At 44.5% G+C, this 14,129-nt stretch overlaps 1 protein-coding gene across 1 annotated transcript in view; it reads left to right on the top strand.

The window, feature by feature from the left end:
• The window catches only part of LOC139771981 (protein Fe65 homolog), a 149,338-nt gene that overhangs the window by 102,495 nt on the left and 32,714 nt on the right, over positions 1 to 14,129 (top strand). Inside the window, exon 3 of the mRNA XM_071705232.1 lies at positions 749 to 1,064. Coding sequence (XP_071561333.1) covers positions 749 to 1,064 — 316 coding nt within the window. The remainder of the gene's footprint in view (positions 1 to 748; positions 1,065 to 14,129) is intronic.

The raw sequence follows: 14,129 nt of genomic DNA, 5'->3' as shown, positions 1-14,129 counted from the left end.
GCATGCACCGGCAGCTGCGGTCGATCGCATCTGCTACCACGGTCTGCCATAACTCCCGGAGCCTTGACCTTTGGCCGTTCGTTATCTGCCGGTATTTAAAGCCGCGCGAAACCGCCCGCGCGGTCGTGACGTGGCGTTGCGCCGGCACGCGAAAACAACCGCGGGGCCGCGGCCGTTCGAGATTTCCGCGAAGTAATGCTCTCCTCGAGAAAACGGGACCGCTTATTATCACGTGCAGTCACGTCAGCGAGAGGGAACGGCGAGGGTAACTACGCATGCGTTCCCGAAAAATCGATGCCTATAATTTTCTACGAATGAATACACGATACAATTGCTTCCAAGTGGTCTCGAGTTGGAACCGCTACAATAGAGATTTCTGAAACGCGATATCTATTCTTCCTTGACTATTTTTGTTTCGTCGTGCTTTATGTTTTATTTCTCCGTTGCTCCATTTGCGTGTTTGATGAAAATTATCGTAAGAATTGCCTTGAAAATCGTCTGAATAATTAATTTCCTCGTCGTTATAGCGGGGCGCATTTTGCATCGATAATATCTTCGATCGTTTCCATGCATATTTAACAGTTAAGCAGGCACATGTAAAAATAATAAAATATACATCCTTTCTGACAAAGTATTTTCATTTATATCCGATAAAATTATAGAAATGTAATATACGTTTCTAATACATTACATCGCAGATAATTTTGGAACATCTGTTCTAACAAGAATGTGTCTCTTTGTTTTCCAGAAAACGGCCTTCTCTCCTTCGAAAATCCCAACTACCATCTGGATCCAGCTCGGCTGGACGATGCTCTGAACAGCAATGGAAACGGCAGTTCTCTGTACGATGAATTATATCAGGAATTGGTCGGCAGTGGCGGCAGAAGTGGCGAGGTGACCGGCGGCGGCGGCGGGGGAGGGGGCGGTGGAACGAGGGTGCAGGCACGCAGAACCTACGCCACATTGGATTTGGGCAGTATGGGGGTGGACGTCACTCAGGGCCCCCTCACGCAGGATTCCGTGACGGACGACGCTCCCGACAACACGGACAACCATAACCTAGGGTGAGTACTGTTAGCTCTGTCACGTTTTCTTTCTCGCGCTCTCTCTCTCTCTTTCTATCGTTGGCGGCCGATAAATGGTTTCCCGATGCACGCGCTGATAGAACGATATTGCCGCGTGGAAATTAAGAGCGCGATACGGGACGAGAATATAAAATATCGTCGTTTCGACAGAGAAATGTGTCAACGTACGTTATCGCGATTTTGCTTTCGGTAACGCAGAATTAATTTGTTTATGAGCTATTCGAGGTTTTCCCACACAGAGGATTGATAAAAGTGGCAACATAAAACTGCGAAAATCGTGTTATCTAAACAAGATTGATAATATTTCCAATATTTGGAAAACTTATTTCGATATACATAATTCTGGTCGGCAAAAAGAAATATATAGTAATATATACTTCATTGCAATTGAGCAAAAGGTAAGGCACCAACAATTTGTTGCTATAAAGCCTTCCAGTATACAGCAGTGGAATAAGTATACATATTTTAAAACGCAAGACAATCACTCAACACACGCACATTCACACAAAACACACACACACACACACACACACAACTACGATCAAGAAAGTGGCTTTTTATAGAGATTTTATATTTTCATTTCGACCAACTGACAACCTGATTTCTCTCTCTTTGGAACGCAGGAAAATGGAATATAAGCTCCGAGCAGCAAAATAAAAGCCGGCCCTCGCTCTCTTTTTTTTCCCCGCGTAATGTAGGGTCCGACCACCCATCGCGGCCGTCGATAAAACTTTCCGAGTCGGACCTCATCGGGATACCGCATAAAATTTCAATAAATCTAGAAGCGAGAAGATAGGGGATGGAGAGAGAAAGAGACAGCCCGATAGAACGGACGGTCGATGTTACAAGACAGTTCGAACTTATTCGCGACTGTTACACGAATTCGGTGCGGCCCCCGCGCGCGTGCAGCCGGAATTCACTTCTCTCTTCTTTCTCGTATTTCCATCAGGACTCTGCTCCATTGTCCAACTACGCTATCAAGTTTCCGGGGATATTTAGGATAACACGGAAACGTGATTCCGATCATGAAATCGGAGACGTGACGGGGAAGAGTTACAATCCGGAATAAGGGAACTCTTATAGAACGCTAATTACGTTGTGAAAAAATAATGAAGTTACGTAGTATAGAATCACGTACCGATTATCATTGTACATTTATACAGTGTACAATAATCTGATTGCTTTTGTTTGAAAACTCGAGAAACAGTATTCGAAGTATGTACATCAATCTAGAAGTCTGAGCGTAATTAATTAATTTTCAATTTTCCGCGGAAGATATAAGTGTCATACAGACTCTCCTATTTTTATTTGCATTTTTTATTATTTTTAAAAATTCTGTTTATTTCCTGGTACTTCATTATGTCTAAGAGAGATTGTTGAACTCTTATCTCTCATTACGTGTGGAAACGAGATTTTCCGAAAGGTCAAGACGATCGTTTCCCAGTTCCAATCTACTTTCAGTTAAGATTGAAATTAGATTCGTCGTTTCAGCCAGACTTTTTTATAATTAGTTTTGAATATCTCTTCGCTCAAGATGTTCCACTATAAAACAGATAACTTGTTGAAATTTTACGTTTTTTAGTAATTACGCTAGATCTGAAGTACAAATAACAGAATGAAAAATCCATTCTAATTTTAATTTTTTGTAATGAATAATTCATTAGTTTCATATAAGTTATCGCGAATTTTATTAATATTTTATTAATATCTTATTAATATTTTATCAAATTTTATCAGTATTTTATTAACATCTTCTATATCTTATTCTTTCATCAACCAACATAGACAGTTATTCCATGTGCTCGAAATTCCCCGACTAAGCAAAGATCACGTCGTACCGATTTCGTTCATTCCGTGGAGGAGTCAAGTCGCATTAATGGTTAGCCGCGGACTCGAGAGTTTCTGCCTTCGGTATAATAAACTCCTTTCTTCTCCTTGGACCCCTGGACCCTTTTGCCGACCCGGAAATCCGGGCGAGCATAAAAATGCAATTAAGGAAACGCCCGACGTCTGGCTGCCTCCGCATCGTGCTACTTTTTCTCAATGGTGCTACCTTTTCTTCTGGATCGTCAATCTCCATTCTTTCATATTTTCCTCTGGGTTTATTCTCTTACGCTTTTAGCGTAATGCGCGACAATGTCCGTTAGCGAAAAATCAAAAGTCAGCCGTGCGATTTAGAAATGTAGGGAGAGAGAGACTGTGCGGCTTAAAAACGGAAACTCAGGAAGCTTGAATAGAATTTATTTGACGGTGAATGCGCGGTGGTACATATACCAGTGAAATAAAAGTATTAGACATTTCTGTCCGCTATTGAACGTGATATACGCGAAAAAGTTCATCCCTAAAAATTTCTAAGGGGGAAACGCACGACTTGTTTCGTCCGCCGTATAGCTCCCTTGTTCGCTGTGTTGTCGGTAAAATGGCGAAGTAAGGTAAATGACGCTATCAGCCAACGAGAATACGGCGTTTCTGATCGAATTTTACGGGTAGGGCGGGGAAGGGAAGAACGACGAGCGAATTTCACCGACACGACGAGCCGGCGAGGGCTTTCATCGCGGTACCGCGTTAACTTGATTTACGTGATGTGCTCTTAACGTACGCAACGTTACGTCGTTAGGCGCTTGACACATCCGGAATATAGCTCCACGTCTCCGAAATGCTCTCACGATTGCACCGATGCGACGCTGCGATGAAATCGATAATTTACTCCCATTCGACGAGCGTGGCGATAAATAAATTGTTATTTTTTTTTTTTTTTTAGATATGCCCGGTCGTTCAACGATTTTATGTGAGCGTGAGGAAAGTACTCACTTTTATTACCCTACGAGTAAATAATAGATACTTTCCTGTGGCAAATTTTATATTCCTCTTTTATTTATGAATATCGTTGATATTAAATCATCAGGCTTTGTAACTGTATACTCTGCATGTCTTCGTGGAAATTGTCAACTTTCTGCGCGCAGTGTACCGCAATCCCTGAAACGCATTAGCAAACCGCACCATTAGCAACCATGTGGTGGTTGCATTGAACCCTCGCGAAGCGCTCGTTAAACGTAGCTGAGGTGACGTTAAACCGCTTTCGCCGATAAGCATCCCGGGCGTCAATAGTTTCTAGGAACAGGAAGAACTTTACGGCCGCGCCACACAATTCTTACTTTGTCGGCTACTTTGTCACCTTCGGGAGGGGGAGGGCGGTCGGGGTCAGAAAGCATAGAGGCGCGAACTCCGAAGACGACGGGTCTGGGCACGAAACGTCTCGACATTTCCACCTCCGGCTGGATATTAGGCGATAAGCTGGCCGTACTGGGAATGCAAGGAACCGAGAAAGGACCGGCGGTTGAGTCACGATAGGAGGTGCGAGGAAGGTGCGCTTGTGTGTGCGTATGTGTGTGCGTTTATGTGTCTACGTGTGTGTTCGGAGATTGAACTCAATCTAAACTTGCGACAAACTTTGTCCGGGCCCCGTACTATCTCTCATACCTCTGTCGATTCACCATCTACAACCTCCGACCTTGTTCGCGATAGGGCGGAGGTGACGTCCCGAGACCAAACGGGTTACGTCGGCGGCAAAGTGCGCGAGGGAAACTCGTCCGGTTACGTGGTGGGAAAGAAAAGGCGTGTTCTTTGAAACGAAACCCTTACCTCGAAACTGCGGCGACGTGCCATTTGAGAGTACATTGCATAATGAGCACGTAGGAGAGAGAGGGCTTATAATTTAGAGCAGATAATTAAATGACTTTGCAGGAAACACGGTGATAGAAGAAGATGGAATTACTCTAAAAATACGTAGCCTTGAAAAACGATTACTTTAAAGCTTTTAAATAGGTAAGAGAATCACATTTACCGTTAATTTATCAGATAATTGCTTCTTGCCCAACGAAATTTAATCTGGTCTTATAGAAAGGCGGAATAAAGCATTTTTGCGAAACGACTGTGCTTGGAAAATCATGTACAGAAAGAAATCTCGTTTAATACCAAAAAAGTACGGGATTTATGAAAGCGTCGTAGCGTTTTTAATAGCCGGACCTCCTCATATATATCCGCCGGAACGGTCGGCAAAGAGCAAAGGAATATTAACGAGGAAATGCATTTTCTTCGTCAAATAAAAGGTAGTCGACGCGCGCACAAAGAGCCAAATTAAAAAATTAGAAGTCTGCAAAGGCGCGCCGCGTTGCCGCCAATTAAAAGCCGCTTTAATTTCGCATTGCTCTAAAAATTCAGTAAAATGCCGCGTGCATCTCCCTCCTTCCGCTCTTCTGTCCCCCCTCCTTCCGATGAGAGTTCGCCGGGCGTATTCTCATGAAATTCAAAACCGGTACGGAGTCGTAGCTCCGGAGTAAATCGCGTTTTCGTCGCGAGGCACCGTCGATAAAAAGTGGAAATTTTCACGCGAAAAAGGAAGCGCTGATAACGCGCGCAACGAGGTTATCGGGGTGGATGTGTGTGCACGGGGCTGAGTTATGCGCCGCGACTCTCGCGATTTCGCATCGCTAGTTTCCGTTATGATAACAAAAATTATGCCGCACTACGACGTCTAAGATAATTCCCTTTCGCGCTCCATTGCTGTTAAAATTAAACGTTTTCTCCGTAATTTTTTGACGAACTTTCCTTCAGACGCTAACAAATGAAACGAAAACAGTCTGAGAAATATTGTTCAGATCACATATCTAGAATAAAGAAAGAACGAGCCGTTAAGTTTTTATAAAATTCTTCGAGAGAAGAACTTCTGTCTTTTTTTATATAGCAGGAATATTTTTCATGAGCTATTCATTGAGCACGAACCGTCTTGGAGATGAAATAACATGATCGAGCGTGTGGCGTATTCGCATTAGTCCTCATCCAGCGAAAGAGTAAACCTGGTTAATGACGGAAAAAATAGGGTAGACAAGCTATAGATTAATGTGAGACGCATCAATCTCCATCGGTATAGCTGACAGCTTATCTGGCCTGCGGCAAAACACAGCTACCACTCATCATCCATATTCACTTATATCGCACCCTACACCCTTATATACGTCCCTTTGCTCTCGTCTCTGGATAATCATCCTTCGGACACTCGAGAAAAAGAAAGATTGCAGGAAGATCGAGCGTTTTGCCGACATAAAAAAAAATCTAATTGAGGCACTGCGGCGAGGACGACACGTTACGCCAACGAGAAATCGATTTCTTTTACACACTTTTATAAAATAGCTTTTCCTCTCCTATAAAATTGGTTTTTTTTTTTGCGCTATATCATCTTTCCGATAAAATCGATTGAATAACGAGTTAGCGGAGAACCCAATTCCTGCTTTCGCGTTTTCTATTGACAGCTGCCGCATGAAAAATTGAGTAAACAAATTCGGGGGGGGGGGAGGGAGGGAGTAAGGGCATAGGTCGCGAAATAATAAAAGCCACTCTCGCACGTCGCTGTTATTTTCACTATTTTCAGTGCCTCGATAAAAACCCGCTGTCAAACTTACATTTACAGTTCGCCGTAAATCTGCGCCCACGCGCGGAGTGTCGCGCGAGAGATATAATGCGACTTGCCGAAAAAGGGTATCCGTATTTCGGGAATGTGGTATAAAAGCGAAAAAAGAAACTACCGTGCCAAATATACACGTCGACGTCTGTTCCGCTCGTAAAAAGGAAATTTCGTATAACTCGTCGCGAGCGCGTTTTCGTTCGCGCAATACCGCCGCCCGGATAATTCCGGCCGCGCTCCACTCCGCTCCACAGTGCGGTCTACCGCGGCGAGGGAGTGGCCGGCTCTCTTCATTTTTATTATCACGCTATTATCATCCTCCCATATGATCCCCCTGGTGAGGCGGTGATGCGATACCGGGGCGAGCGTTCGCGAACGGCCCTCGCGGGCAGAATGCGCGCATAATCGCGCCAACTGCACAAAGCGACGCGTCGTAACGACGTTGTCGACCGATATTCCGATAAAATCCCCCTCCGGGCTCAGCAGCTCCATTCAGGAAGCGTAAACCCATAAGGAACGGTGCGTTGGGCGCCATTCGGCGTCGAGTGCGAATTGCGAGACACCCGTTACTATATCGGGCCAGGCTCGAGGCGAGAGAAAAAGAGAGGCAGAGCGGGAGAGAAAAAAAAAGAAAAGGGAATGTTGCAATAAGTCTCTTTATCAGCTATAACTGCCCATTTCTCATCTCTTCGTACCATTAGACCTTTCTTCTTTCTTTTTTATTTTTTTATTTTATTGAAGGTTAACGATGAGCCGCTCTCATCGGGTCAGAGATCATCGTGGTCTTTAATACGGCTGTCCTCCGGGGAGAGTTTATGATGATTTACGGTTTAGAAAGGCGAATCTTGCGTCGAGAGGAAAGAGCATTCGTTTGATTTAAACAAATCGGTCCTTGGATCCAGGGAAACGTCAGGTGAAATTAAAGAATTGTCGCACATTCCGACTACCTCGTCGCGATAACATCCCGCGGACGCTTCGCAAGTAAGAAGGCGCATAAACCCATAAGGAATGACGCGCGCCTCTCTCTCTCTCTCTCTCTCTCTCTCTCTCTCTTGGGTTTCAAAGAGAAAGGAAAGACGGGAAAAGGAACTCGTGGGGTGTGGAAAGAAGCGTGAAGGAATACCTCGCACCTCGCAGGGATAGGTATCTTAACGATCGTGTCTGAGGCGGGGTACATTGGGCGTGAAATAAGGCGCCTTTGTTAGGGCAGCTTTTCTTTAGAGAAAAGCTCATCTCTATCCTTCTCTCGCTCTCTCTCTTTCTCCGTCTTCTCGAAACCTCCCTTTCTCCCGCATTGCGCACTCTCCTCTCGACGCTTCACTCTCCGTCGCCCTTCTCTTTCGTTTCCGTCTTCGTGGCACTCTTGCGACCGCAACCCTCCACGTGAGGTCCCTCCGAAGGAAAGTGCGCCACCTCTGACACCTCCTTCCACGGTTTCGCCACGCTCGTTTTCACGAACGAGATGTACGGAAGGGGAGTGCTTTCCGCGATCCCCAGCATGTTCACGATGCTAACTCATGTGTTGAGAGAAACTCGGTGCATTCGCTGCATCGTAGCGCGATATTAATGCAAAGACTGCACGGTCTTATTTGAAAATTATTGAGCGGAAATAATACAAAATAATTACAATTATTTTCATGGTTTAAAATAATTACTCTATTAATACATCTCTCCTCTTTGAATTTTATAAAATATTTAATTACAATATTTTTAATTACATAATAAAGATTATTTTTATTAAGGTTTTCCTTAAAACCTACAGAAGTACGAATTTGATGCAAATTCTTAAATACATTATTAGACGGCATTATTTTACATAATTTAAATATCATCAAATTATCATAATAGGTGATACGTAATGATATACAGAATGTACTGCGTTTGCTCCAAACAGGGCGGAATATACTCTAAAGAAGTCATTTTTGAGACGCGATTGAATCTAGGACCCACGCGACGCACTCTAGAATTTTTATGCACTCGCGCGTAATATCCTCAAGCCTGTCACGTCCTGTCTGGCTGAGTATACGACCTGGAAATTTATGATAGACTATGTCGCCGTTGTCAACGCCGCGCCGTAATCTCCTAACGTCGTTACCTGCAACGTACCCCAACGACAGCTCCTGGCTGTCTTTATCTTTCCTCCCGAACCGAAGTCTTGAAATTTCATCCCGTCGATCACGCGTTCAAAGTCGCACGAGTAAACTAAGAGGGAGGAGGGTCGAAACGACCGGAATAAACTCGGTTACGTTTCGTCGATTTTCAATATAACGGCTTCACGGTTTCTAACTTTATCTCTTTGAGACGAGTGAACCAGCTAAAATTGATCATATAGTCCGAGATACATATAAATTGTTTATATTGAAGTCGCGAATTGAATCCTCACGAATAAAAAGAAACTATCTTCGCTCCGGTAGTTTGATTAAGGCGGACTGCTATTAAATTCTTAAAATCAAATTCAATTCGTTGCCACGGGCGCCGTCGTGATAAAAATCGCCTGGATATTCGACGTGGACGTTCGCCGGCTCTTGGCGAGGTCGAGATCATATTTGTGCCTGTCATTCTTCCTCTCTTTTATTCATCGCGCATGAATCCGCGGCGATGGAAGTGGTACGAATCGATAAATAGTCAGACCAAGCGGCAACGCGAGCGACAGCGCGCCCGGGATAGAGAGACAGCACAGCCTATGTCGATATGTCGATAAATAGCGGCCGGAAATTTCAATAAATTTATGAACCTAGAAAGCGCAGCCGAATTTGCGACACGCGACATATCAGGCAAGATTCCACGGTATAAAGTAAGACCAGGGAGGTAAACGCCGTACTATTAAGGTGTGTCACATTCGGGGCAACGAGCTCAAAGTCCGCGCGCGATCATAAGAGACCCCACTTTGTGGAATTGTGTGTGCGTGTGTGTGCGTGCGCGTGTGTATGTGTGTTTGCGAGCGGCAGTTACGAGAAGATACACGCGAGCGAGCTTATGGCCGCGCACTACCTCCGGCATAACGTCGAACGCGAGCATATAAATAATGCGGCGTCCCCCGGTGCCTGCACATGCACCGGCGCATACGTCGGTGAATTTATGTAGAGACTCCACGTCGCCTACGCTCGGTAGTTGATAAAAGTTTCAACGCGTGGGCTATTCGCGGTTGCAGATCGAACGATCATTACGGATTATCGATCTCCCTCCACCCCCCGTCTCCCTATCCGGAACGAATCTTGTCAGTTGCACATGATAAATTGGCAATTTATTCTCGCTGTGCTTAAATAAAAATATACTGTAACCTTTCCGCTCGGTTATATTCGGTTATGGACGAAATTAAATAAGAAGGATTTTTTGAACTGCGACGAAGTAATAGAACTGATATCGCGGTTCGCGGAATCGTGCGACATCAGATACATTTTATTCGATTCAGGTATCTGCATCTGGTATTGAATAACGTCTTCGGCAATATGCCGTACAAATGGGAACATTGTCGGAGACGTAATGCAGTCGAAGCTACACGCGAGAGAACGTATAACTATTCACCGTAACATCGTGTCGCACGTATTCCCGTGGATGTAAAATCGATACGCATTTATATTTTCTGTCGCAGCAATGACTTTCTCAGCCGTGCGAAACATATGCGGTTGAAATTACAGCAGAATATTCCCTGGTTTACGTTCCGCGCATATAAATGCGCGACTCGACTGACAAAACTGTATCACACGAGTGCTCTAATATTAATTGGATCGTATCACACGGTGTCATTACGTCGCGATGCACCGCGTTGAAATTCATAACGTCCGGTCTCAAAATTGTTATACAATCGGAAGCGCGCAGAGAACACTTTTCGAGAGCGCAGATTTAGTTTTCGTTCGGAGTTCTTGTTCGAAGGAAGGAACGCGGTTGAACAGTTTTTTCAGTCCCTTCCCGCAGGGCGAAACGTGAAGTCGATAGACGCGGGTCGGATTAGGGGCGCCTATCGGGGATGTCGGGGAAATTCGACGCATCAGATTCGCCGAGATCTTCGGGCTAGACCTATTTTATTCTTCGGCGCGTACTCGAAAATGTGCAACTCGAGTCGTATCGGTCGGTGATCGCTGGGCCGCGTGAACCGTGCACGAAACACGTGTGCACGGTATCTACCGTGTATGGCGTGTACGGCCGCGTCCGTGTTTGTGCGCTGCTGAAAATTTCAATCCGCGATTTCCATTCTAACGAGAGATCGGCGTATACGTGCCGGCCTCGCTGGGGGGGTCTCCAATTTCATGCAAATCGCCGGGACATCGTCGCGAGAGAAAGAGAGAGACGGGCAGCTCTCCAGCGATGGCGTAGCGCAACTGTACTGTGTACTACGAACGACATGCGAGAGACCGAACGTGGATGGAGGAACTTGTTATTAAAATACCGTCGTTGAGAGGCCAACGAAATGTTCCGTCGATGTTTCGTTTAATCTCGCTCGAAAAGCCCCGCCCGAGCGAGCTGCAAAATGCATCGCGGTCATTTCTGAATCTCGTCCGCGCATTAGCACATTTACATCATTTTATGAGCTAAAAATCGAAATTTAAATAACCAGGATGATTATGGGTTTTCTTTTCGTAGTGCATTTAATACATGTAAAAACCTTTTAAGTTTTTGCAGCTCTTCTTAATTCCGATATGCAATTAACTCGATATAGTTTCCAGGAACATTTCTCGCATTTTTCGTTTATGCTATAGCGGATGTATCTCGAAACGTACTAATGCACGCGGCAAATTGTTTTCCACCATCGACTGCGTTACTTTCATGGCCGCATTTTCCTTCGCATTTGGTACGACGAATCGTGCCGGCGAATACTCTGTAATAGTTCCACAGAATAGGCGCACGCGACAGAATCGCTTCCGGTAAAGTTTCATTATTCCAAGGAGGCGATAAATAGCGACCTGTTTTATGCAAATGGTCGGGTGTAGGCACGGGATCGGCTGTACTCTGTCGCTCCGCAGGGCCGTGCAAACAGAGAGAAACAGAGAGACAAAGAGAAAGAGAAAGAGAGAGAGAGAGAGAGAGAGAGAGAGAGAGAGAGAGAGAGAGAGAGAGAGAGAGAGAGAGAGAGAGAGAGAGAAAGCGAGAAGGAGAATCGAGGCAACGCCGTTATTAAAGTGCTTGTATTGCGCCATGGCGTCACGGGAAAGAAGTATCGCGGACTCGCTTAACTCGTGAATAATAAACGGCAGAAACTGGCAGATAACTAGCGCTTTTCCGCTCTCTCGCGCGGGAATTAAATTAAGCTGCAATATTGTACAAATGTGCCCTTCGTGAATATATGTTCGGAAAGTAGAAATCATGCTTCTCGAGTTACATTTTCGCGATATTTGACGTTAATAACGATGAATGGCGGAATAACAGCGATGTCGAACTGTTACATAAATCATCTCGAATAATTTATAGTTATCCATAATGTTGCGACGTTTTAAGTATTTTAAAGAGGAAAGAAGAATGCCAATTTATAAATGTGATATCAACACTACTTTACTTTATTGTTATTATCTTTGATAATGAATTCCAACGTTTCAATTAATTCCTCGCTCTTACGTTAAAGGCTTAATATTTAGCTAATAAAGTCGACACAGCGAAAATTCGAGAGAAATAGGCCAGTAACCGTTCATACGAAGGCTGCACGAAATGCATTCTTCGGAGATATCGCACGATAGGAGCTCGAGGCGTACACGCTTCGTACGAAAATGGCTCGGAGGTCGAATTTCTCCTTTTCGTCGATCAATTCCATGGTAGCTCAACCCGCTCTCTCCCTCCCTCCCTCCCTCCTCCTCCTCTTTCTCTTTCCCGTTCTCTCCCCTCGCACCCGATCTCCGTTCGGATATTCATCGCCCGTTTTCGCTGCATTGCGCAGAACGCCGATAAATCGCATTATCCGGGAACGACCGCTGCCCTGAAACGGGCAGCTTATTTGGCCGCGCTTAAATTCCAGTCTAAGCCATTTTCAGAACCCCGGCGGCAGAGCGAGGAGAGGCGTCAGCGCCGAACCGACGAAAACCATCGCAGCCCGTTATCCTGAATGCGATATTCGATGTGGGGGCGGAGGAGGAGAGACGGAAGCATTTTTGATGTCTTTATTAAATTTTAATGACGCGGGAATACCATCAACGGCTGCGCTCGTCATGCTAGCTCGTAAAAGAAAATGTTACGCTTGAGAAAAGATACTTTGCAGGATATAATCCCCGATGATTAAAAGACTAGCAAATTGATGGTTGAAAAAGGAAAAGAGGAAAAATTTGTTCTCGTAATCACTTGGATTTTCTATTTTTCTATCACGTTTAGACTTATATCACTTATATTTAGATTTACCATTATCTTCTAATTTCACGCTATATTTGTCAAATATAAGGTCGATTTTTAACAATGAAAGGCGATTTATCTACGCCGCTCGTACATCATACATTTCCTGCTGTTTCCCTAATTCGAGCTCGTTTATCAGCGAGCAGAAAATTACGATACCCGTGCACTCGATAAGCTGCCATTTGCGCGGCGAGGATAAAAGTCCGGACGTCTCTCCACGGCCGCGCCATTCGTCTCCGTTAGTCTCGATGTAACGCGATAGAATCGATCGTACTACCGGCTCGTAACTCGTCGATCGAACGCTCACACGCCGCCGCTGTGTCGATACAAAATTCCTCCGTCCCGTTCGCTGAATTACCTCGCGTTAACGGTCGCAGCGCAGTGGAAAAGGCCGGTTCGGGTCAGGCAGCCGCGACGGGCACGACTCGATCGACCATCGCTGGCCCCTTAATTGCTATTACACCCGCAGTCCCGGATCGAATGCGTCCGATAACGGCACTCGGTGCGCATTAAACTCAATACGAAAAGAACATTGCCCCTTCGGGTCCATTGCACTACTGCGAACAGTCGTGCAGTAAGAATGTAAGATCTCTATTTCTCAGATGTAACATTTATTTCGCGTCCATTTTTTGGAAAATTAATTGCAATCGATAAAATTATAGAGAAATGTTATACATATAATTCAGTTTAATGATTATACATATATGTACCTTTTTTTATGAGACATGTACTCACAATTGCACAGTTAATTGTACAGTTAATTGCATATCACAATTGCAATTAACGTATGAACACGCTGTATTGTTTTTCCACGCCCAGAAGTTTCTCGCCAGAACGCGACACAAGAATAATTATGCACGGGGTGTATTTGACACTTCTCCACTTAAAGCTCCGAGACTCTTAATTGCAGCTGCACATAGTATAAAAAGCGCTCGTCGAATTTAAGTCGTTAATAATGATAATGGTCACGCTGAGACTAGTTTAAACTTATAATGACTCAACCTTCGTCTTACAGCGCTATTTAGCATATTTATATATCGTAAATGAAACCTCTACATCCGATAATGTTGTTATCATTTTCGTACAATTAATTAGAATTCTTGATCTTTAGTCTAATTAATAATGATTTCTAGATTTGACTATTCAACGAATTCTCTCGTCTTCGTTGATCAATTATCCTGATGTTCCAAAACTGGAACAGCGGAACATCTTTTATTTGAACATGTGGTATTTTCTTCTCGGTATTTTTAACCATCATCACAGCAACATCA

The sequence above is a fragment of the Temnothorax nylanderi genome, unplaced genomic scaffold (assembly GCF_030848795.1).
Source record: "Temnothorax nylanderi isolate EJ_2023f unplaced genomic scaffold, tnyl_v1.0 TNYL_tig0003_pilon, whole genome shotgun sequence".
Classification (NCBI taxonomy): Eukaryota; Metazoa; Arthropoda; class Insecta; order Hymenoptera; family Formicidae; genus Temnothorax; species Temnothorax nylanderi.
Note: the sequence above shows the minus strand (reverse complement) of the source record. Positions and strands in the feature narration are given on the sequence as shown.